At 38.2% G+C, this 21,692-nt stretch overlaps 1 protein-coding gene across 2 annotated transcripts; it reads left to right on the top strand.

Annotated features, from left to right (window-relative positions):
- The first annotated feature begins 4,821 nt into the window (after nucleotides 1-4,821).
- Nucleotides 4,822-14,840, top strand: ZFP69B (ZFP69 zinc finger protein B). 2 transcript variants are annotated; one of them, XM_077150122.1, is made up of 6 exons: nucleotides 4,822-4,933; nucleotides 5,548-5,826; nucleotides 8,145-8,230; nucleotides 9,723-9,849; nucleotides 10,111-10,206; nucleotides 13,571-14,840. In XM_077150122.1, the coding sequence occupies exons 2-6, from the start codon at nucleotides 5,700-5,702 to the stop codon at nucleotides 14,737-14,739; spliced, it is 1,605 nt and encodes a 534-aa protein (XP_077006237.1). In that variant the 5' UTR covers nucleotides 4,822-4,933; nucleotides 5,548-5,699; the 3' UTR covers nucleotides 14,740-14,840. The 2 variants fall into 2 exon arrangements, with proteins under 2 accessions (XP_077006237.1, XP_077006238.1); XM_077150123.1 differs by having other exon boundaries at nucleotides 4,834-4,933; nucleotides 5,524-5,826.
- The last annotated feature ends 6,852 nt before the right edge of the window (nucleotides 14,841-21,692 follow it).

The raw sequence follows: 21,692 nt of genomic DNA, 5'->3' as shown, positions 1-21,692 counted from the left end.
TTGAGGATGATATTAGCTGTGGGTTTTTCATATATTCCCTCTATCATTTTAAGGAAGTTCCCTTGTATTCCTATCTTTTGAAGTGTTTTCAACAGGAAAGGATGTTGAATCTTGTCAAATGCCTTCTCTGCATCAATTGAGATGATCATGTGATTTTTCTTCTTTGATTTGTTGATATGGTGTATTACATTAATTGATTTTCTTATGTTGTACCATCCTTGCATACCTGGGATGAATCCTACTTGGTCATGATGTATAATTCTTTTAATGTGTTGTTGGATACGATTTGCTAGAATTTTATTGAGGATTTTTGCATCTATATTCATTAGAGAGATTGGTCTGTAGTTTTCTTTTTTTGTAATATCTTTGCCTGGTTTTGGTATGAGGGTGATGTTGGCTTCATAGAATGAATTAGGCAGTTTTCCCTCCACTTCGATTTTTTTGAAGAGTTTGAGGAGAATTGGTACTAATTCTTTCTGGAACGTTTGGTAGAATTCACATGTGAAGCCATCTGGTCCTGGACTTTTCTTTTTAGGAAGCTTTTGAATGACTAATTCAATTTCTTTACTTGTGATTGGTTTGTTGAGGTCATCTGTCTTCTTGAGTCAAAGTTGGTTGTTCATGTCTTTCCAGGAACCCGTCCATTTCATCTAAATTGTTGTATTTATTAGCGTAAAGTTGTTCATAGTATCCTGTTATTACCTCCTTTATTTCTGTGAGGCCAGTAGTTATGTCTCCTCTAGACCTTAACTATTTTAAATATCATTATTGTCCCCAACCTTTTCCCCCTCCCTCCCCCTCCCCCCAATCACAACCCCAGTAAATCACAACCCCAGTACCTCAATCATCCCAGTGACCAACACCCCTTGCAGCCATTAAAAATCTTGTCCCTTTTTTCAACAGTTGACTTCTACTCTCTACCTGATTTAGCAGCCCCCTGAATAAGGTCATTCTTGTCTGGTGCAGTTTTTTCTTTGACACATTACAGTGTCATTAAATGAATTAAGGAGCATGTCTTTTTCTCTAGTCTGGAATTTTTGAAAAACATAATATTTTACTTTTGAAAGTTAAGATAAAACTCAGTTAATTCATTCATCCAATTCTTGTGCCATTTTCCATTGTAAATATCTAATCACCTTTCTAATTACTGCTTCCTTATTTGGTCTAGTCCAGGGTGTTTTGGGGTCAAATTTAGTAATTTACATTTTGCTAAGAAATAGTCCATATATTCCAGATTTCAAAATTTGTTGCCGTTGAGTTGCCTGAAATATTCTCTTATTTTTTCATATCTAGGTATTTTTCTTATGTCTAGGTAATTTTTTCAAAATACAAATTGTTTATTTGTCATTTTCCATTGTATAAATATTTATTTTCTCTTAATGATTTATGAGAATTTACTTTATCAAAATTTTCTGATACTTATTCCCAATTTTCACTTTGTTTTTAATTAGCCCTAAGTATATATTTTTTAAAAATCACAGAGTAATTTAAGTTTCCCATAAGTCATGCCATCAATCTTTTTCTTCATCATTTTGGGGATGGTAGGTTGGTGGGGGCAGGTGTCATGCTCGGGAAGACTTCTCCAGGCAGTATACTCTTGGAGTGATTGCCTGGCTCACAATAATTTCCCATTGGGAACTGCCCCCTATCCATGAAGCGGATGCCAAGACTCCAAGTCTCTCTATCATGGCACTGCCGCCCCCTGGTCCCAGCTGACTGATCAAATGTTATTGCAAAAATTTGAAATTTTGAATTGAGCATTACAGACTGGGAGTTGCTAGAACTGAGTCATGTTAAGCGAGGTGGTTGGGAGGGCACCTTGTTTTGTGGTTTCCAGATAACATACTAGTTCCTAACCTTTCTCAGACAGAGCTGATCAGCTCTTTCTTAAATTCCTGAAGACAGTCCGGATTCCTTCCAGTATGTGCTCTTTTAACTTAGAGACCAACTCCAGTGAGCTTGTTACTTGCAAATATGAATCTTATTTGCAAAACTATGTATGGAATAGTTTCTGATCCTAAAACGATGTGTGGAATTCAAATATTTCTTTGAGCATTTTAATACCTTGCTTTTACTTCAAAACACACTGTTGTTGGAATTATTCATTGTGTAACATGTGCAATAGATTCTCCCCCAATTTGATTGGGGAATCAATTCTCCCAAATTGGGGAACCAATTTGATTTCCTCCCAAAATGGTCAACTCATTGTCCTGATAAGACTGATTGAATAATCCATCATTACTCCACTAATTTGAAATGCCACCTTAATAATAAACTAAATTTCAATAAATTATCACATCTGGTTTTGGGCTTCCAATTTCATTTCACTAATTTATGAGTTTATCTTGGCACCACTTTTATCTTATTTTGATTATGTTCCTCTATAATGCAAGATCATATCTGGTAGGGCAAGTCTACCTTATTATTACTGGAAAGTTTTGTTGGCCATTCTGGAACATTTATGATTGCAGCTAAACGTCTACAGTCTTTTAGTTTAGTAAAAAGACAAGTTGAGAATTTGATTAGGATGAATTGAATTTTATATTAATTGAAGGAAAACAGACATATTTAGAATGTTTTATTCCAATCCATGAATATGGTTTATTTCACTATTACCATTTAAGTCAATAATTTTTGTAATTTTATTTATAATGCCCTGCATGATTCTTGTTTATTCTTAATGATGCTATATTTTTCAACATTTTATTATGAAAATATTCAAACATATAGGAAAGTTTTAAAAATTTTACAGTGAGCACCCGGGTACCCACTATCTAGATTCTACCATTAACATTTTATTATATTTTATGATGTGTGTGTTGAGTAGCTGTGAAAAGCACAGACTGCCTAGATATGCAGTTCTAAGATGTGTGACCTTTGGGTAAGCCACCATTAAAGAAAAAACTGCACTGGGCGATGTTAAACAGGTAAAGATGACTATTCAGTGGTTACTATCGCAAGGGAGAGAGAGTAGAACGCAGCTCTATCAAAACAAAGGACTGCAAGTTTTTTAAGGGCTAGGAATGGGTTAGAGGGAAAACGTTGGATGATAGTAAAGGGGTTGAATCAGTGGAATAGGTGAGAGATTTACTGAGGTTGCCATTAGGACCGCTTGGATCAGAATGTTTTGTTTTGCAATAATTAGGCCACTTGGGGCCAGGAGAGTGGAGGAGGAAGATAAGAACTGCCTAGTTAGAGCTGTCAGTATATGAGCTAAGGGCAAGAAGGAGAAGGAAGACGGAGGTGAGGGGTGCTCAGAAAGTCACTGGCATGCTCAGTGGTCATTTCTCAGACTTCACCTACACCTCCAACACCCCCACTCCCACCCACACTTTTCTTTGCTTGTAGAGGTTTCAGTATATCTCCACTTCACAGCTGAGAGAGATGTTAGGTCTAATGGAAAGGACTGACTGTATTTTGAGCCCCAAACAGGAAACAAGCAACCCCAGCTGCTTGCCATGGTGGGAATTCTGCACAAAATTTGCTTAGTGGCAGCGCCCTCTTCCCCTGGGGTATCCATTCCCAGGCACTGCAGGTGTCTTACCTCTCCATCGGGAAGGGGGTGTGTGGAATTGCCACCCACTGACCGTGAAACCAGCTTCCTTGGGAAACAGGCCACCATGCTCTCTTGGGTCCTTTGTGCTGTGTAAGTAATAATGTGGTCATTTGCTGAAAGTTTCTGTTTTGCTTGAGCCTGTGTTTCCTTAGAGCCCCACATAGCAACTCCATAGAGGATGAAATCGATATTTAGCATAGTTATGGTCTGAAGTTGTCCTTTTTTCTTTTTTCCCTGCAGTCTGAGTTGCTTTTCTCTGTAGTTCCACAGCTGCAAGATTAGTTTTAAGGTAATCAGGACCCAGGAAGGAGCAGGTAGGAAGCAGGGAGAGGAGTGCTCCTAAAGTGGGCAGTTTGGTCGAGAGAAAGAAAAAAGCATTACTTAACTTCTCCAAACCTCAGTTTCCTTATCTGTAAAGTGGGAATAATCATAGTACCTACCTCAAGGTGTTGTTATGATGATAAAATCAGGTAAAACATGCAATGCACTTAGAACAGAACCTCATACTCTAAATGCTGTAAGAGCATTGGCACCTACTATAGTTTTACTGTTTTCTAACTTGCTGTTTTGGGAAGCTATTGATGTAAAAATATATTTTGTTCCAGGGAGAAAACCCAGCAATAAAACGGCGTATTTAATTTAACCGCACTTTAGTAGAAAACATACAAAAAGGCATGAAAAAACATAGATTATATGTGTGCGTGTGTGCACGCCCGTAGGGAAGCTGTGCACCAAATATTAACAATAGTTATTTCTGCTTGGTAGAATTTATTTCCTTCATTTTGCGTGTGTATTTGCTGGCATTTCAGAAATAAAAGGAAAGCAATAAAACTAAGAACTTTTATTGAATACTAGAAGAAACAAAACCCAAAACTACCAGATCGTGTTCTTTTAATAACACGCTGGATTCCATTTCACATCCAGTCTTTTTCCACTGCATATTATTAAGTGAAAGTGGTATGGATTTTTAAAAACAGCGTTGTTTCAACAGCAACAAAAAAAGTGAATCAGATGTGCCCTTTTTGTCAATGGTTTCCTATCTCCACACATAAATGTTCACATGCATAATCTCGGCAGAAGAGAGGCGGTTGAATTCCTTAATGTCTTTGGGGATCCCCAAACACAGGATGCTTCTCCTTGTGCAGGGGCGCGGTGATTTAAACTGGGTTGAGATCCGTGGATGCTCCCCAAAGGCGAGAGGCAGGAAAGGCTCCCCCGGAGGACGCTGGGAACGGCGCGCGGAGGCGGCTGCCGCGCAGGCGCAGCGGGCTCGGGGTTGCCTGCCGCGACGCTACGTGCGAGCATCACCCGCGGCTACCCTGCGCGGCGGCGAAATTAGCTGGCCGGGGCGGGAGAGAGAGGGTGTGCGGTTGAGCGGTGAGAGGGGAAAGCGAGGGCCTTCTGGATTTGGGGGAGGGAGGCGGGCGGAGAAACACAAGCTCCGCCCCGGTCGCGCGCGATGCGCCCCGGAGTTGAGTTTAGACAAAGGCCCCCAGGGCAGGGCAGGGCAGGGCCGGTCCACCCCATCCCTGGGAGAAAGGTTTATTCTCTCCTTTAGGGGAAGTGAAACCAGTTCAGAGGGGTTACGTGATTTGTCAAAGCCAACAAGGGAGGGAGCTGGATTCAAACTCAGGTCTTTCTAATTCCAAATCACGTGCCCAAAACAACGCGCTGGGCTTTATTCATCTCTTCGTGCTCCAGGACACCAGCTCAGTGCTTTGGACCGTGTGGGCTGCATATATCCACGGTCTCCATGTATCGTTTGTACATTTTTTTCTGTGATATGTGCAAGTTCTAAAATTCTAACTCTGTGACTGACCTTTCTCATCCTTTTTTACTGACTTTACTATTTCCTGTCCAGTATCTTTAGATACTTTCTCCTCCAGCTGCTTGCTGAGGAGAAAGTTGGTGCCCAAGATGGGAGATGTTCTTTGAGATTGATTGACTGAAAACATTCCACACTTTAGGTTTTGGCACTGTATGTTCCCCAGGTTCATGAGAATGGAGGACACAAAGGAGCAGGAGACTTCCTTGGTGATCAGAAGAGACCTGTGAAGCCTTTGGTCAGAGATTGCAGCCATTTTCTCGTCAGAGGTGGACTAGTGGGACCAGGACTCTCTGCCTTGTGGGCTCTGGTGCCATCATGCTGCAGCAGCTCCTGATCACCCTGCCCACCAAGGCCAACACCTGGGTGAAGCTGCACCATCCAAAGAAGGCCAAGGAAGGAGCCCTGCTATGGGAGGATGTGACTAAAATATTTGAAGGAGAAGGTGAGAAATAGACTGATAGGTGGGAGGTAAGAAAAGCAGTCCCCTCACCTGTGGAAAGGAAGGTCTCTGAGCCAAGGAGGACTTGCTTTAGTATCCTTATTTTACTGTGAGGAAATGTGAATCAAATGGGGGATCTGGCCAAGGTCACAGAAGTACTTAGTTACCAATTCAGAAGTAGAGGGTACCAGGGAAAGTACCAAATAAACCTGAATCTTGTGCCAGAAAGCAAGAAAGACCTCAAAGACTAACAGGGGTGTGTCAGAAGTATGTAATAGCCAAGTTCAGGCGTTCCCTCTGAACAAATTTGGAGTAGTTTAAGCATCCAATCGATTGAATAGATAAATTTCCTCAAGTTCATGATGACACTTAAAATAGAGAAAGAAGAGGGAGGAAACACATTTGCCTACATTGAACAAGAGATTATTGTGGTAGTTGATTCATCTGCCTTGCATTTTAGATCATCTCTAGTTGCTAAATGAACCTGCCAATAAACTTTAAAGGAAGGATAGAATATTTTGTTGTCAAATAATTGAAAGATTGACGGGGAGCAGGATAGTCACGTGGTATCAAAATATTACTCCCACAGATTTTTCTACTAAGTGAAAGGATTTTCTAATAGCGAGATCTGGTGGTTACCATGTTAACCAAGGGTCCCAATAATGGACCACTTGTCATTTTGGGTTTTCTGGGTGATGCAACATAAAGCACATGGTATCACCCATGAAGTATTCTTCCCCAAAAATATTTATCTAAATCTGAATCTAAATTAAGCTTAAAAACTGAACTTCTGATTTACAGAAAATTCAGGGGATGGGGAAATAAGGTAAACCCCACCATGAGGATACAATTAGACTGTGCCGGTCTCTTAAAAAGTTAGTGCCGGGTGGTGTGATGGTGGCTCAGTGGCAGAGTTCTCATCTGCCATGCCGGAGACCCAGGTTGAATTCCTGGTGTCTGCCCATGAAAAAAAAAAAAAAAGTAAAAAGTCGATGTCATGAAGAAAGGGTGATACTGTTTTAGAATGAAAGAGACTAGACATAACCAATTTCAATGTGTGAACTTTAATTGGTTCCTGGTTTGAAAAAAATCCAGAATAAAAGGCATTTTGGGGACAGTTGGGGGAAATTTGAATGTGGACTAAATATTTAGATGATACTGTGGCATTATTGTTAAGTTTCTTAGATGTAAGTGATGGTATTGTGGTTATGTGGGAGAAGATCCTTATTTGGGTTTGAAGTACCATAATATCTTCAACTTTGAAATGACTAAGAAAAAAATACAGATAGATAAAGCAGATATGTTAGCATATGCAAAATATTATCAATTGTTGGATCTAGATGGTAGATATATGGGTGTTCTTCAGGATTCACAAAAAACAGTTGGAAAACATACAGAGACGGTAAATCATGAACTTCAATTCTTAGCCCATATTTTGAATACCTAGCAGTCTAGCAGATAGAAAAAAATAAACAAGACAGTTTCTGCTCATATACTAATACTAATATTCAATTAAGGGAGATAATGATACAAATAAATCAATAGGGGGCAGCCTGAGATAGATGATATAACAGAGATAAAAACCAAGCTTTGGGAGAGTACAGAGAGGAAGCTTTTTTCTCATTAAGAATGTATGAGAGGGTGGGCCACGGTGGCTCAGCATGCAAGAATGCTTGCCTGCCATGCCAGAGGACCTGGGTTTGATTCCCGGTGCCTGCCCATGTGAAAAAAAAAAAATGTATGAGAAAACCTTCCTTGAACTGGATCTGAAGGACATTTCAGTTTTTCATTGAGGAAGATTTTGAGAAAAGTTTTGAGGTAGATACCATCAAGTATGTCCAAAGAATAGCAGATAATTTGGCTTAACTGAAGTTTAGGATGTATGTGTGTGTATGTGTCCAGTAGATGAAGGATGGTATTTAGAGGAAGAGAACATTTGGAGAAAGAGCTTTGGCATGGTTGTGGAGGATTTTGAGATTCGGTGAAGTGTTGGATTTTTCTTTCTTGTCAGTCCCCTCTGACAGTCCTTCAGAGACTGAACTAAGGACTGGCCTGTTGGATCTATGCTGGCCTGGATCAGCATTGATCACTGGGAAATAGTGATGCCCAAAGCAGCACACTTTAGGTCTTCCTCATTAAGTAGTTATCAGGCTGCCCTTCAGTCCTGCTAAGTGGCCCTCTTTGTAGGTGTTTTGGGGAATGAGCAACATGCACTGGGTAGATTAGGAGAGAAGCCACATTCAGTGTGTGGGTCTGCAGGCAATTTTTCTGTTTGGGGGATTTAGGAAGATGCAAACCTCATGGCTCTTTTCCTTCCCCAGCTCTGCTATCTCAGGATGTTCAGGAGAACCAGGGAGAAAGTTTAGATGATGAAGTTACTCCTGGCCTCCCGACAGCAGAATCCCAGGTGGGTTAGAGTTTCCTGTCACTTTCTTGAAATTTTGACTGTGCTTTCTAGATTGGATTTTCTTAGTCTTTTCTTACTTAGGAAGTCAGTTTACTTTGGTTGGTTTCACAGATAATTTCCCTACAGTAGTAACCTCTCTCAGCAGCCCTCTTGTTTCTAGCTGCCATCTAGCTATTTATTCTAAAAATTTAAAAACTGTGCTAGTGCTACAACTTTGAAATTGAGAGGTATGTGAAAAAAGTGTGTAATGTTCTTGCTCTTAAAAGCTCACAGATATCACCTGGGACAAAGACATTTGAAGCATCACTTTAAGATGAACAGAATCAGGTTCTGATATTCTTGGAGATATGTACACTTTACTAATGACCTTTAAGAGAGGACTTTTGATCGAGTTCTAGAACGAAACTCAAATTGTAGCTGGAAAGAGAAATGAGCAAAGAAGATACTGGCAGGTCATGAAGCCTACAAACTAAATAGTCTGAGCAGAAAGGGAAGGAAAACTTTGAAGATCAGTTTAACAGTGGGTTGTATGTCATAAATGAGCTAATCAGTTAGCTGGTGGCACTGGCAACTGGCAAAACTGTACCATTGTCAAACCTCAGAAGCATAAGAGAAACAAAAGAAAAATTATAGAGCAGTCAGAGAAAACCTATTTATAGGGAAATATTATTAGAGAACAGAAGAGTGGTCTTGGCTTCCAAATCACATGGTACAGGGCTTAATCCCACATCTTTGACCTTCTTCAGTTTCCTCATCAATTAATGTAGATCTAATGTCCATCTAATAGGCCTAAAATACATTTATATATGTATGCGTTTACGATACATAGAAAGCGTTAAGATAGTCTCTGCACTTATGGTATTTTTTGTTGTTATCTCAACTTTCTGGCATTTTCCCTTCAAAAATTTCCTAACAGCTAATGTGTCTCTTTGCACTGGGAGCATTTTAAAAAATATCAAATGGTTATTTAAATTGTATACATCACACATAAAAGGCTCTCATCATTCTTTATAACACAGAGTGTCTACTCTGGTCAGATAATCTACCTTACTAAGCAGAATTCATGCTCCTTTTAAAAACTTACTGTTCTTACTTTTCTCATTAACAGAAATACCCAACTTATGTTAAAATGTTCTCATTTTAGCCAGTTTGTTAAGCCCAGAAAGGGTGTCTGTCTTCTCTCGTGGCCTTAGCTTCTTTTGAATTCTCCCTTCTCAAAATACTCCTGACTTTATTGTCCTTAATCTAAGCTACTTTGCATTGTCCTGTAACCTTCTTTAATATTTCATGCATATTTTTCCTTCAGCCAAATTGTAAGTTGCAAAAGGCAACTTACATATTCTGAGCATTGTTTTATAATGTCCAGCAGAGAATTAGCCAAGTAATTTAAGGGAGGCGTCCAGGAAAACTTGACTAGAATCTCTCAGCAATTAGACAGGGGCAGAACAACTTCTTGAACTCTGCCTGAAAAGAAACATATTTGATATTCTAGGAACTGTTAACCTTCGAGGACATATCCGTGGAATTCACCCAGGAAGAGTGGTGGCAACTGGCCCCTGCTCACCAGGTTCTGTACCGGGAGGTGATGTTGGAGAACTATGGGAATTTTATCTCAGTGGGTAAGGATGTGTTCCCTTTGTAGCTAGAACCTACCATTAGAAGAAAATATTGATTTCTAAATTGTGTTGTGCTTGTGCTTTGGATTTTGTATGAGAGATTTCTAGTTCCTTCTGAACACCAAGTCAGGATTGCTGTGGTCTTTTCTACCCTAGTCTTTCTACTCTATTTTTCAGAGGGCCTGAATAACAAAGGACTGTTTTTAAATTCTTGAGATGGCTCTCTGACTTCAGCACATACAGTCTTTTTTTCTCCATGAGTAGGATATCAGCTTTCAAAACCTGGTGTGATTTCCCAGTTGGAGAAAGGAGAAGAACCATGGTTGACTGAGAGAAAAATTTCAGGAGGTCCAAGTTCAGGTAAGAGCAAAGCAGATGGGGGCCTCTTTGATATTGTCAGAGTTCTCCTCAAAGCCTTCCCCAAGCTGCGGGAAGGCTGAAGCCACCTGGATGGGACACACAGAAACCTGATGCCACCACCTCTGATACCCCTTTCCTGTTTCCTGTTAAAATGACATGAGAATCTATGAAGAATGTTGTATTTAATGAGAAGAGAGACTTGTATACTGAACACATAGGGGAAAGAAACTATAATCAAGGCAAGGTTTAGAATACTAGAGAAAAAGAGGAAATCATGAAAATCGGGTCTGGAGAAACAGTGAAGAAAGTTAAAATGATCTTCTCATTAAACTTTCTAGAGTCAGAGAAGAGGTACCATTCTCATTAGGATTAACTTTCTTCACTGTTTCTCCAGACCCGATTTTCATGATTTCCTCTTTTTCTCTAGTATTCTAAACCTTGCCTTGATTATAGTTTCTTTCCCCTGTGTGTTCAGATATACAAGTCTCTCTTCTCATTAAATATAACATCCTTCATAGATTCTCATGTCATTTTAACAGTTTTCACTTCCTCTCAACCATTCTACTTATAATTTTTCTTGAAATCCTGTTCTATAATCAGAGCTTCAATTTTGATTCTCTTAACAGATGTAATTTAATTTTTTATGTCAGATAATTTACGACTCTGAGAAATTACCACACAATTCCTTCTTACCAGATGGCTTTTAGCAGTCGTCTTCAACTTCTAAGAATAGTAATAATGACAGCTGTTTACCAAGCTGACTGCTGTGTGAGGTCCTGTGCCTACATTAATCTTATTGTACAAATGAGGAAAAGAAGGCTCAGAGGTTAAGAAATTTTCACAAGGGCACATAGCTACTTTTTTGGTAGAGTCTGTATTTGAATTCCAGTCATTCTGACTCCAAAGTTTGTGTCTTTATGATGCTGTTCTAGATTGTACTATTAATTTATGTAAACCTTGCCACCTTCTTAGGATTCTTTCCTCTATTGTCTAGTTTAATAGTTTTTGTCTTGTCTATCTCTCTTACTGCTTTTTCAGTGCCTCTCATTAATAACCTCTTTAATGCTGTATCATTTCTGTCTTCATTAGGGTAGGTTGAATTCCGGTAAAAGTAGTCTCCAAAAGTCAAACAGAATGGAATTTATTTCTCACCCATGTTGGGGAATTGTTGAGGTCAGTGGACAGTTCTCTACCTGTTTATCCGGGAACCTATGTTCCTGCTTATTGTGATTCCACCATCCCCTTGGGCCTCTTCATCATCTGCATTTAGCCAAAAGGAAAGTATGAGCACAGAGAAGCCCATTTGGGAGACTCTTATAGACTGTGAATGGCATGGTTCATATCACTTTCACTCTCATTCCCTTAACCAGGGTGACCTTTGTCACTCTGATAAGCTAAATTCAAGGGAGAGTGAGAAATATGGTCTAGCTATATGTCCAGAAATGGGGAGAACAGATTTTAGTGCACAGCCAGCAATCTATGCCATAATTCCTGAGGAGATTCTGGTTTTTACACTGCTGTTCTGTTTCTGTACAAGCTCTCACAAATGCATTATGATGCTTTCACCTATCCCTTCAATGTCTATATTCTTTATATTTTCTTCTTGGTCTTATACACCCACATGAACTTTACTCCCACAAATTCCCTACATTTAGGTCCTCTCTATATAGAAGTGAATGTCACTTTAAACTAAGTATGTCCAAAAACAGAAGCTATCTTCTATCCAAAACAAATTTCTCATCCTAACTCCCCCGTTCTTTCAATCTATAAAACTAGAAATACAGCATCAACAAGAATATATCATCTTTTCCACTCTCAGTCTTTCCTCTAATCCCCATTGTTTCTTCTTTGAAGATACCTGCTAGATCTACTTCTGCTTTTTGTCTCTGTTGATGTAATGCTAAGTTAAGCTCCCATCATCTCATGCCTGAATTACTAAAGTTTCTAGTTGCAATTGCTAATGTATTTTCTTTTTCTGAATCATTGGCTACTATTGCCAGATTTGACCCCTTGAAACATCATTTTTATCTTATTACCCTGAAAATAAAAGTTAATTATTCCCTATCCCCTCTTGTAAGTAACTTAAACAGCTCTGCTTACTTTTAAAGTCCATCCAAAAATAATCCAGCAATTACTTAGTACTGTCTCTATCCAATTATTGAAGTGGGGTTAGGCATCCTGACACATGGGATTTTACTGTGAATAGGATAGAAATCGGTGCTTAGGATGGCAGAGTTTTGAATAGAAGGATAGCAGTGGAAAAAGAGTAAAAAAATCAGGGAAACTCACTCATCCAAACATGCTATGTTAAGTATACTATGGATAAAAGATATAGTCTCTATCCTCAAAAATTTCACTGTGTAGTTAATATTTTGTTTTATATTAAGAAGCCATTTTCTACCTTTTATATAGGCCAGAATTATGGAAATTGATAAAATCCAGTGAGCATGCAAGGAAAAGCATCCTTATTCACTGAATGCTCACACCCCTCAACCCAACAATTTCCCTTTAGTAAATCATATGAAACATTGACAGGAGTGATGTAGATTATGGTGTGATTTGTAATAGTAAAAGATTGGAGTTCTTGCCTGCCATGCAGGAGAGCCGGGTTTGATTCCCAGAGCCTGCCCATGCCAAAAAAAAAAAATTGGAGATGACGAAATAATATTGCAATAGGGACAAGTTAAATTCTGGTAAGTCCATACAATAGAATGCAATCATTTTTTTAAAAGGATGAGGAAAATCTAAAGGTATAGATATGGGAGGGGTCCCAGAATATGTTTAAAACTTTAAAAAGATGCATAACTATATGTATACGACTATACTTTTTTTTACAAATATATATTTATTTTCAGTATATACCTATATGCACACATTCACCATTGCATGTTGTTGGAAAATGTCTAAACAGATATATTCCAAAATCTTAGGAGACTGGAGGGAATGGGGATGAGATAGGGAGAGACTTTCCCTTTTTAATGTTTAAATGTTTGTTTTAAGAGTACTTGAGATAAAGAAATTTTCTTCATAGAAATGTGAGCCTGAAATGATGTGGTGCTAGAATCCTACCTTACTTAATGTTATCCCTTGATTTTTGCCTTACAAGGATGCCGTCTTTTTAGTCCCTCTTCCCTGCAGTCCTGGATGGGCTCCTCCCAGTTTCATAGAGTCACCTTACATACTTTTAACAGTTTCTTTCTCCTGATCACTTTCTCAGTTCCTTGTATATCAGCTGTCTCACATTCAAAGACAGTCCAAGCCTCCTATACTTAGTAATGTCATTTTTTAATCCCATTCCCAGTATGGCAATTTCTTTTTTAAAGTGCAGTGAAGATGGATCATTTGTAATTTTTATTTCTTTCAGACTTGGAGAGTAAAACAGTAACCAAAGAGTTGGCCTTAAAGAATGATGTTTTATGGGAAGAATTACCCCATAGCCTGATGATGGGAAAGTCTACAAGAGGAAGCACCTTGTACTCTACTTTGGAAAAAGTCTCCAAATCTGATAAGTTAGAAAACCACCAGCAAAACCAAGGAATGGGTGAGGGGGAAATATCCTTGATCCACAAGAAAACCGTTACTCAGAAAAGAGACCAAGAATCTAACAGATTTGAGAAAAGTACTAATGAGGGCTCAAAAGTTATTTCAGCACCAGTTTGCCCTCTAAGAAAAAGAGTTCATAAATATGATACCCCTGGAAAGAAAAGCAGACGCAGTTTAGATTTGATTAATCATTCAAGGAGTTACGCAAAAATGAAAACCTTTGAATGTAATATCTGTGAAAAAATCTTCAAACAGCTCATTCACCTTACTGAACACATGAGGATTCATACTGGAGAGAAACCTTTCAGGTGTAAGGAATGTGGAAAAGCTTTTAGCCAAAGCTCATCCCTTATTCCACATCAGAGAATCCATACTGGAGAGAAACCCTATGAATGTAAGGAATGTGGCAAAACATTCAGACATCCTTCATCCCTTACTCAACATCTTAGAATTCATACTGGGGAGAAGCCCTATGAATGTGGTGTATGTGAGAAAGCCTTCAGTCAGAGCATTGGACTGATCCAGCATCTGAGAACTCATGTTAGAGAGAAACCTTTTACATGCAAAGATTGTGGAAAAGCATTTTTCCAGATTAGACATCTTAGACAACATGAGATAATTCATACTGGTGTGAAACCCTATATTTGTAATGTATGCAGTAAAACATTCAGCCACAGCACATACCTAACACAACACCAGAGAACTCATACTGGGGAAAGACCATATAAATGTAAAGAATGTGGGAAAGCCTTTAGCCAGAGAATACATCTTTCTATCCACCAGAGAGTCCATACTGGAGTGAAACCGTATGAATGCAGTCATTGTGGGAAAGCCTTTAGACATGATTCATCCTTTGCTAAGCATCAGAGGATTCATACTGGAGAAAAACCTTATGATTGTAATGAATGTGGAAAAGCCTTCAGCTGTAGTTCATCACTTATTAGACATTGCAAAACACATACGAGAAACACCTTCAGCAATGATATGTGAAAATATATTCAATATCAAAGAATTCTCACCATAGCAAAAGCCTGACTTGGGGTTTCAAGAACCAATAATATTTTTTTAAAAGGCAGTTTGATGTAGTGTTCCCAACTTTTGATTTGCCGTATTTGGAAACTACCACCTATTATTAGCATGGTTTCAGGAAAGAAAGGACATTAAAAAACATTTTAATATTTTAAAGTATAGGAAAGACATGGCTGATATTCAGAACAGCTCTTTACATTGAATTAAATCAGCTTTGTGAAAATCTCTCAAATTGGTCTTTACTTTTCTCATTTCACCATGGACCAGCAAAAACTTCATTATGGATGGTCAGAGATCTTTAGATTGGTTTTTGAGAATCACTTTTAAGCAAATCAGAGAAAATATAGTAGAAACTTTTACAGTAGGTAGCCCATTACGTGGCTTGAAAAGATAGAAATAAAAATCATGTTGGCTAACTTAATTTCTAGAAGAGACATTAAAGGGAGTTTTCTAGAATTGATAGATAATGTATATATGAGATATATTTTATGGTTTCCTGTGGAGCAAGAGATGGCAGGCTTTTTGTGTCAAAGGCCAGACAGTAAATATATTAGGTTTTTGGGGATCGTAAGGTCTCTTTCTCAGCTTCTCAACTCTGCCATTGTAGTATGAGAGCAGACAGAGAAAGTACATGAACCAGTGCATCTGAACCTTGGCACTGTTGACATTTTGGGCCCAATAATACTTTGTTGTGGGCAGCTGTCTGGCGCATTAGGGAATGTTTAGCAATATCTGTGGTCGCTACCCACTGGATACCAGTAGCTCACTGTCCACCAGTTGAGACAACCAGAAGTGTCACCAGACATTGACAAATGTTCACAGGGTGGCAAAGTGCCCCCAGTTGAGAGTCACTGCCAAACAAATGGGTGTGACTGTGTTCCAATAGAACTTATAAGTACAGGTGGTAGGCCACATTTGGCCCAAGGGCTGTAGTTTACTACCCCTGATACAGAGTATGTAGAATGGTTAATAATGGCAACAGAATAATCATTTAGTGTTGAATTAGCATGTGTGTGCATATTTATGCCACAAGTCTTATTTTCTTAATTCTTTTACTGTTTCTTTTGGAAAAAGACAAACCATATTTGAAATGGTGTCATAGAAGTTTAGGAATTATGTACAGACTTGAGTACATAAAATGCATTTTTTTCATCTCTAAAATGTAAGCACTCTTTTATAGCATAAACACAATGCCATTATTATGCAGAAAAATTAACTATAATTGCATACATATTGTTGCCTTTTTGAGGATAGATATATTGAAATTGGTGGCTGGCATTTTAATTTTGTTTTATAACTTTCCTTTTGCGAAGCATATAGGGTTAGATTTGAAAATGTTCTTTCTGCTGAGTAGGAGGATCTTTGATTTAGCCTGCAGAACAAGAGGCCCACTGAAGAGGGTGAGGGGTCTGGAAGAATGTGATTGCAGGTGCCATAATAAAGCACAGAAGTATGGAAGAGAAAGTGGAGGAATTGACAGTGCTTACTTTACTAAATTTAATAGATACTGCTTCCTTCCAAACATAATTGGAGGTAGATCAAGTTCAACTTAACACTGCGTTATGTGACAGATAGGAAAAATAGTCAATTGCTTGATAGTGTGAACTATCAAAAGTAAAATTATAAATCCGGAATATATACCAGTATTTAGGTTTTCTGTTACTACATTTCCTTTTTTATGGGCCTTTCTAACTCTTAAGCCCTTGTGTAACTGATGGGCTGACGAACACATTGGTAGAAGAACACTATTTCTTATATTGGTTCTACAATGTTGCTTTGGATTTCCCAAGAATTTTAATTTCTCTAATTGCTTCTTTCAGTGAAAGCCATTACTGTTGCTTTTCTCTGTCTATACTGTGTTTCTCTGTTATCTAATCTGGTCTATGGCTCAAAATACCATCTCTGTGCTAACAACTGCCAGCTTCATGGTTCCAACTTAGACCTCTCCTCTGAGCTCGAGCCTCGCTCCTGCCTTAGTGCCTTCATATCCTATATCCTTACCTTCTCTTCTTTGCTCAAACATTGCCTTGTCATTGAAGCCTATCCTGACCATGAAATTTAATATTGCAAACTGCTCCTCACCCACCAACTCTAGTATTCCCCAACCCCCTTTTTCCATAGCACATACCATCCTCAAACATAATAGATACTTTACATATTTATTATGCTTTTTATTTACTGTTTCTCTCCTTACTAGAATGTAAGCTCCATGTGGGCAGGTATCTTTGTTTTGTTTACTGTTTTATCACAAGTGCCTAGAACGGTGCCTGGTACTCAATAAGGACTCAAATATTTGTTTAATTGTATTGGTTTAATTGAACTGTGTACCCATGATGATAGTAGAAAAATATAATCCCTACACTTTCCTACCTAGATTTTTTTGCATGGGCAGGCACCGGGAATCAAACGCGGGTCTCCAGCATGGCAGGCAGGAATTTTGCCACTGAGCCACCGTCGCGCCGCCCTCCTGCCTAGATTTTATAGATGAAAAAATCTTATTGTTTAGATTTTCCTTTGCATATATCCCAGATTTTGAGGCCTCTAAGAATTGAGAATCACAGGTGACATAATTTTACATTAGGGAGTATTTTAATGGCTGATTTGATAAAAATGGAGTAAATGTGACTGATTAACTTATGAGTTTATCTTTGCCTTACCGTTGTAAACATGATTTGTTTTTAATGAAGGAGAATAAAAGACAACAGGGGGCACACAGACACACGTTCACCCCAGTCTCCTCTCACCACGCTCACACCATTCTCTCTCACCTGTCTCCTCTTGTATTCACATCGGTCTTCTTTCTCAGACCATTCTCTTACCCCAGTCTCCTCTCTCACACACCATTTCCTCTCTTGGGGGAAAAAAAAAAACAACGGGAGCAGATACAGCAGGAGACACGAAATGGTAAAATTCTGTAGTTAGGTTATTTCAGCTACCCCATGCAGTATCCTGCTACTCACAATCCCCCCATCATGCCTTTTTCCATTCCTTTACCATCTCTCCTCATCCCAAAGGAGGCCGGAGATTTATTCTCTGGAGAATTTGGACCAGAATTGATCTGGAATCAAGGACACTAGACAGAGCAGAAACTGGGGGTAAGAAGCAGGGCTGAAATGAGGATTACTGTAAGGCTACATACCGAACTGTGGGAGCCTCAGCCCCCTTTAAAAGTGAAAGGCCATCACCCCTTCAAAAGTCCCTCACCCCAACTCCAACAGGAGATAATTTTCTTTGGAGAAACCAGATGGCCCCAGAGAAAAGGTACAGGTATTTATAGATAACCCAGTGAAATCATCAAGTTCAATGACTCACTCTGCGCATGCATAATGAGTTTCTAATCTCCAAAAAGAGAAGAGAAAATGAAGGGTAGGAAATTAAAACACACATATATGTGTACACATAAGACAATTTTTCAGAATTGAGGGACGTGAATCTTCATATTAGGTTTCCCTGTGTGCCCAACAGAGTAAATATTTAGCGTATTTAAAATGGGCCAGGCATTGTTCTAAATATTTTATGCTTATTAACCCATTTAATTCTTTCAAGAATTCTCTGAAGTGGTACTGCTATTTCCATTTTACAGATAAGGAAATAGAGGCACAAAGAAGTTAAACAAGTAAGAGCACCTGGGTAATAAATGACAGAGCTGAGACTTGGACCAAGACAATCTTCCAAAAAGGACCCACACCATGGAAACCATCATGAAATATCAAAACTTCAGAAGAAAAGAGAATGTCCTAAAAGCTTTTGTATATTATACACCATTCACTATATAAAAATCATAAATGCCTTAGATTTCTCACAACAATAATCGAGTAATGTCTTTAAATTCCTGAGAGAAGTGATTTTCAGCCTAAGGTTCTATGCTCAACCAACAAGTGTGATGGCAAAGTGACATTTTCAGATTCTTCAGATGTCAAAATTTACATTCTGTGCACTCTATTAGGAACTACAGGAGCATGTGCTACACCAAAACAATAGCAAATGAAAAAAAAAGGCAGACAAAGGATTCAGAGAACAGGGCCCAATACAAGAGGACAGAAAAGAGACTTAGTCTTCATATTATAAAATGGGATAATTAATACCTAGTGTCTGAGATTCCTATAGAAAATTTTCCCTCTGATACACATTCATCTTAAATTTCTTATAGTTTTGTTTGAATATGTGTGTCCATTTTTACATTAAAAAAATTAACACCATATAAATTTATTTCCGTGAATTTTGTGAATTTTAACATCACTGACAAGGATATTTTCTATAGTTTGAGTCTGTGTTTCTACATCTGATGCAGTCAAGTATCTAAACATTTCTGCTTTCCCAATTTATAGTCAATTATCCAAATGCCACTCATTGTATAGCCATTCCTTCCCGACTGATTATATGTGCCAGACACACTCTGTATGTCTGCCTACATGACTTCATTTAGAACTAAACCATCCCTTTGAAGTGAGTATATTCCCCCCATTTTATAAATAAAGGCACTGAAGATCTGAGAGGTTAAATGATATGCGTAAGTCACACTGCCCTGCAGCCAAAGAACTGGATAGTATTCATGGTCTCTTTCAACCACTGGATTACCCAGCTGAGATGAAAGGGTGGGCTGTGTGTTATGTTCGTCTGTATCTTTAAAATCTACAATGAACTGTGGTTTTTATGATAGACACTTTAGATAATAGATTTCAAGACAGGTTAGTTTTCACTCTTTATTTTTATAAAACTTTCTTAACTATAGCACAGCTACTTAAATTTTGGGATAAAGTTTAGAATAACACTATTTCCTTTACCCCACTGGATTTGTGTTCTTTCTCTTTCTCTGTGTCTCCATCATTCTCTCTCTTTTGTTGAATTTTCTTAAAATATTAAAATCCAATATGTAGAACCTAGACAAGTTACTACATAATACAATACTATATAATGAAAAGTTCTCAGCATCTTTTATTACAGGGATAGCAGTGGATTATTTTTGTTATTTTCAGTCTTGTGTGTATGTTCTTCTATATAATTGGGATAATGTTTTAGATTCTTTTGGAATTGCAGCTTTTTTACTCAATAGTAGATTGTGCTCAGATCTTAAGCTTTCACAGCACAGTGATAAAGAGCTTGAGCTCAGAATCAGAAAAGTCTGTATTCAATTCCCAGCTCTACCACCTCTTGGCTTTGTGATCTTAGGCAATTACCTCATTTTTCTTAGCTTTTTTCCCCCTTCTGTTAAGAGGCATTAATAGTAGGCACTACATGACAGTTTGTTATGCCAGGCACATATAACCACTCAAAAATGAAAACTATTAATATTGCATTTTATGGTTGTTTTATTTGCTGTAAAAAGTAAATGCTCATTTATGAAAGTAGAAAGATGTATAAATAAAACAAATATGACATGCCCAGATATTACCAATATTGACATTTTCATGTATTCGGTTTTGAAAAATTCTTTGGACTCATTTGTACCAATGCTGTATCATCTCTTCACCAACCTTTACTCATCATGTCTTCCCTTCTCTCCCTAGACAGTTTTTAATCATGAAATGCTCTTAATTCTGAATATGAATGTTACTAACTCAAATTTATATCTCCAGTCCCAAACTCTCTCTGCACTCTGACTCTTAATTCCAACTAATGTATACCTGACTCCTGGATATGTATTAAGTAACTCATATTTAACAGGTTCGTTTCTGAACCTGCTCTATCTTCACTGTCTGTCTCAGTAAGTGGGAAACATCCAATTGCTAAAGCAAAAAACTTCAGGGTCATCCTTAACATCTCTCTTTGATGCTCTACATTCAATCCATTGGCAAATTCTGTGGACTTCACCATCAAATTGTCTCTTTTCTCATTACATCTATTGCTACAATCTTGTGGGGAAGACCTATTGTTAGGGAGGACCTCTTGATTAGATTGTTTCCATGGAGATGCATCCCTACCCATTCAAAGTGGATCTTAATCCACGTACTGGAGTCCTTTAAGAGAGGGACATTTTGAAGAGAACAGACTTTTGGAGATGCAGACAGAAAAAATGCTAAGCTGAGAGATGAAATTCAGAGTTTCATCTAAGAAAGGACCTAAAGATGCTTAGAGAGAGAAAGCCACCAGAATCAGGAGCTGAAAGCAGTGAACCAGGAGCAAGGACCAGCAGATACCAGCCACATGCGTTCCCAGCTGACAGAAGTGTTCCAAATGTCAGTGGCCTTTCTTCAGAGTCTACGTATCATTTTCTGGTTGCCTTAATTAGAACATATTCATGTTTACAAACTGTAAATTTGTAAACTAATAAATCCCCTTTGTAAAAGCTAATTTCTGGTATACTGCATTCCAGCAGATTTAGCAAACTGAAACACCCTCTTTACTAGTTTGAAGTTACATACTCTGTTTCTGTTCTTTTAGTGGTTACAACATGCATTTAAAAAACTTTATTACTATGATATTTATACAGAAATGTTTGTATACATATGAGTATTCACATATCTATTAACACAAGATATATATTTATATAATCTATCTATCTACCTATCTATCCAGATAACTTCATGAATCCGCATAATAGAACACACCTGTGTACCCAGCTCATAGATTAAGAACAGAATTTATTAATACTCAAGAAGTCCTCTTCTGCCTACTTCCAGTCACCACCCTCCAAAAGGTAAAATCTAACACCATAGATTAATTTCACCTGTGTTTGTATTTTATATATGTGAAATCAAATGTGTGTGTTCGTTTGTGTCTGGATTTTTTGCTCAAGACTGTGTGAGAGTGAATAATATTGTTGTATGTAGTTGTGGTATGTTTATTTTCATTGCTGTGTGATACTCCATTATGTGAATAAATATATTTATTTACCCATACCACTGTTGATGGGCATTGGGTAGTTTCCAGTTTGAGGTTAATATAGAGTGCTGCTATGAAAACTCCAGTATATA

The sequence above is a fragment of the Tamandua tetradactyla genome, chromosome 2 (genome assembly GCF_023851605.1).
Source record: "Tamandua tetradactyla isolate mTamTet1 chromosome 2, mTamTet1.pri, whole genome shotgun sequence".
NCBI lineage: Eukaryota > Metazoa > Chordata > Mammalia > Pilosa > Myrmecophagidae > Tamandua > Tamandua tetradactyla.
The sequence above is the reverse complement of the archived record's forward strand: the minus strand, read 5'-3'. Positions and strand labels throughout refer to the sequence as shown.

Bases quoted from the DNA above. Each gene is read 5' to 3' on its own strand.
- ZFP69B (XM_077150122.1), top strand. From the start codon at position 5,700: ATGCTGCAGCAGCTCCTGATCACCCTGCCCACCAAGGCCAACACCTGG. The intron at 8,231-9,722 runs GTGGGTTAGAGT...TTGATATTCTAG, and splicing joins TCCCGACAGCAGAATCCCAG to GAACTGTTAACCTTCGAGGA. The intron at 10,207-13,570 runs GTAAGAGCAAAG...TATTTCTTTCAG, and splicing joins TTCAGGAGGTCCAAGTTCAG to ACTTGGAGAGTAAAACAGTA.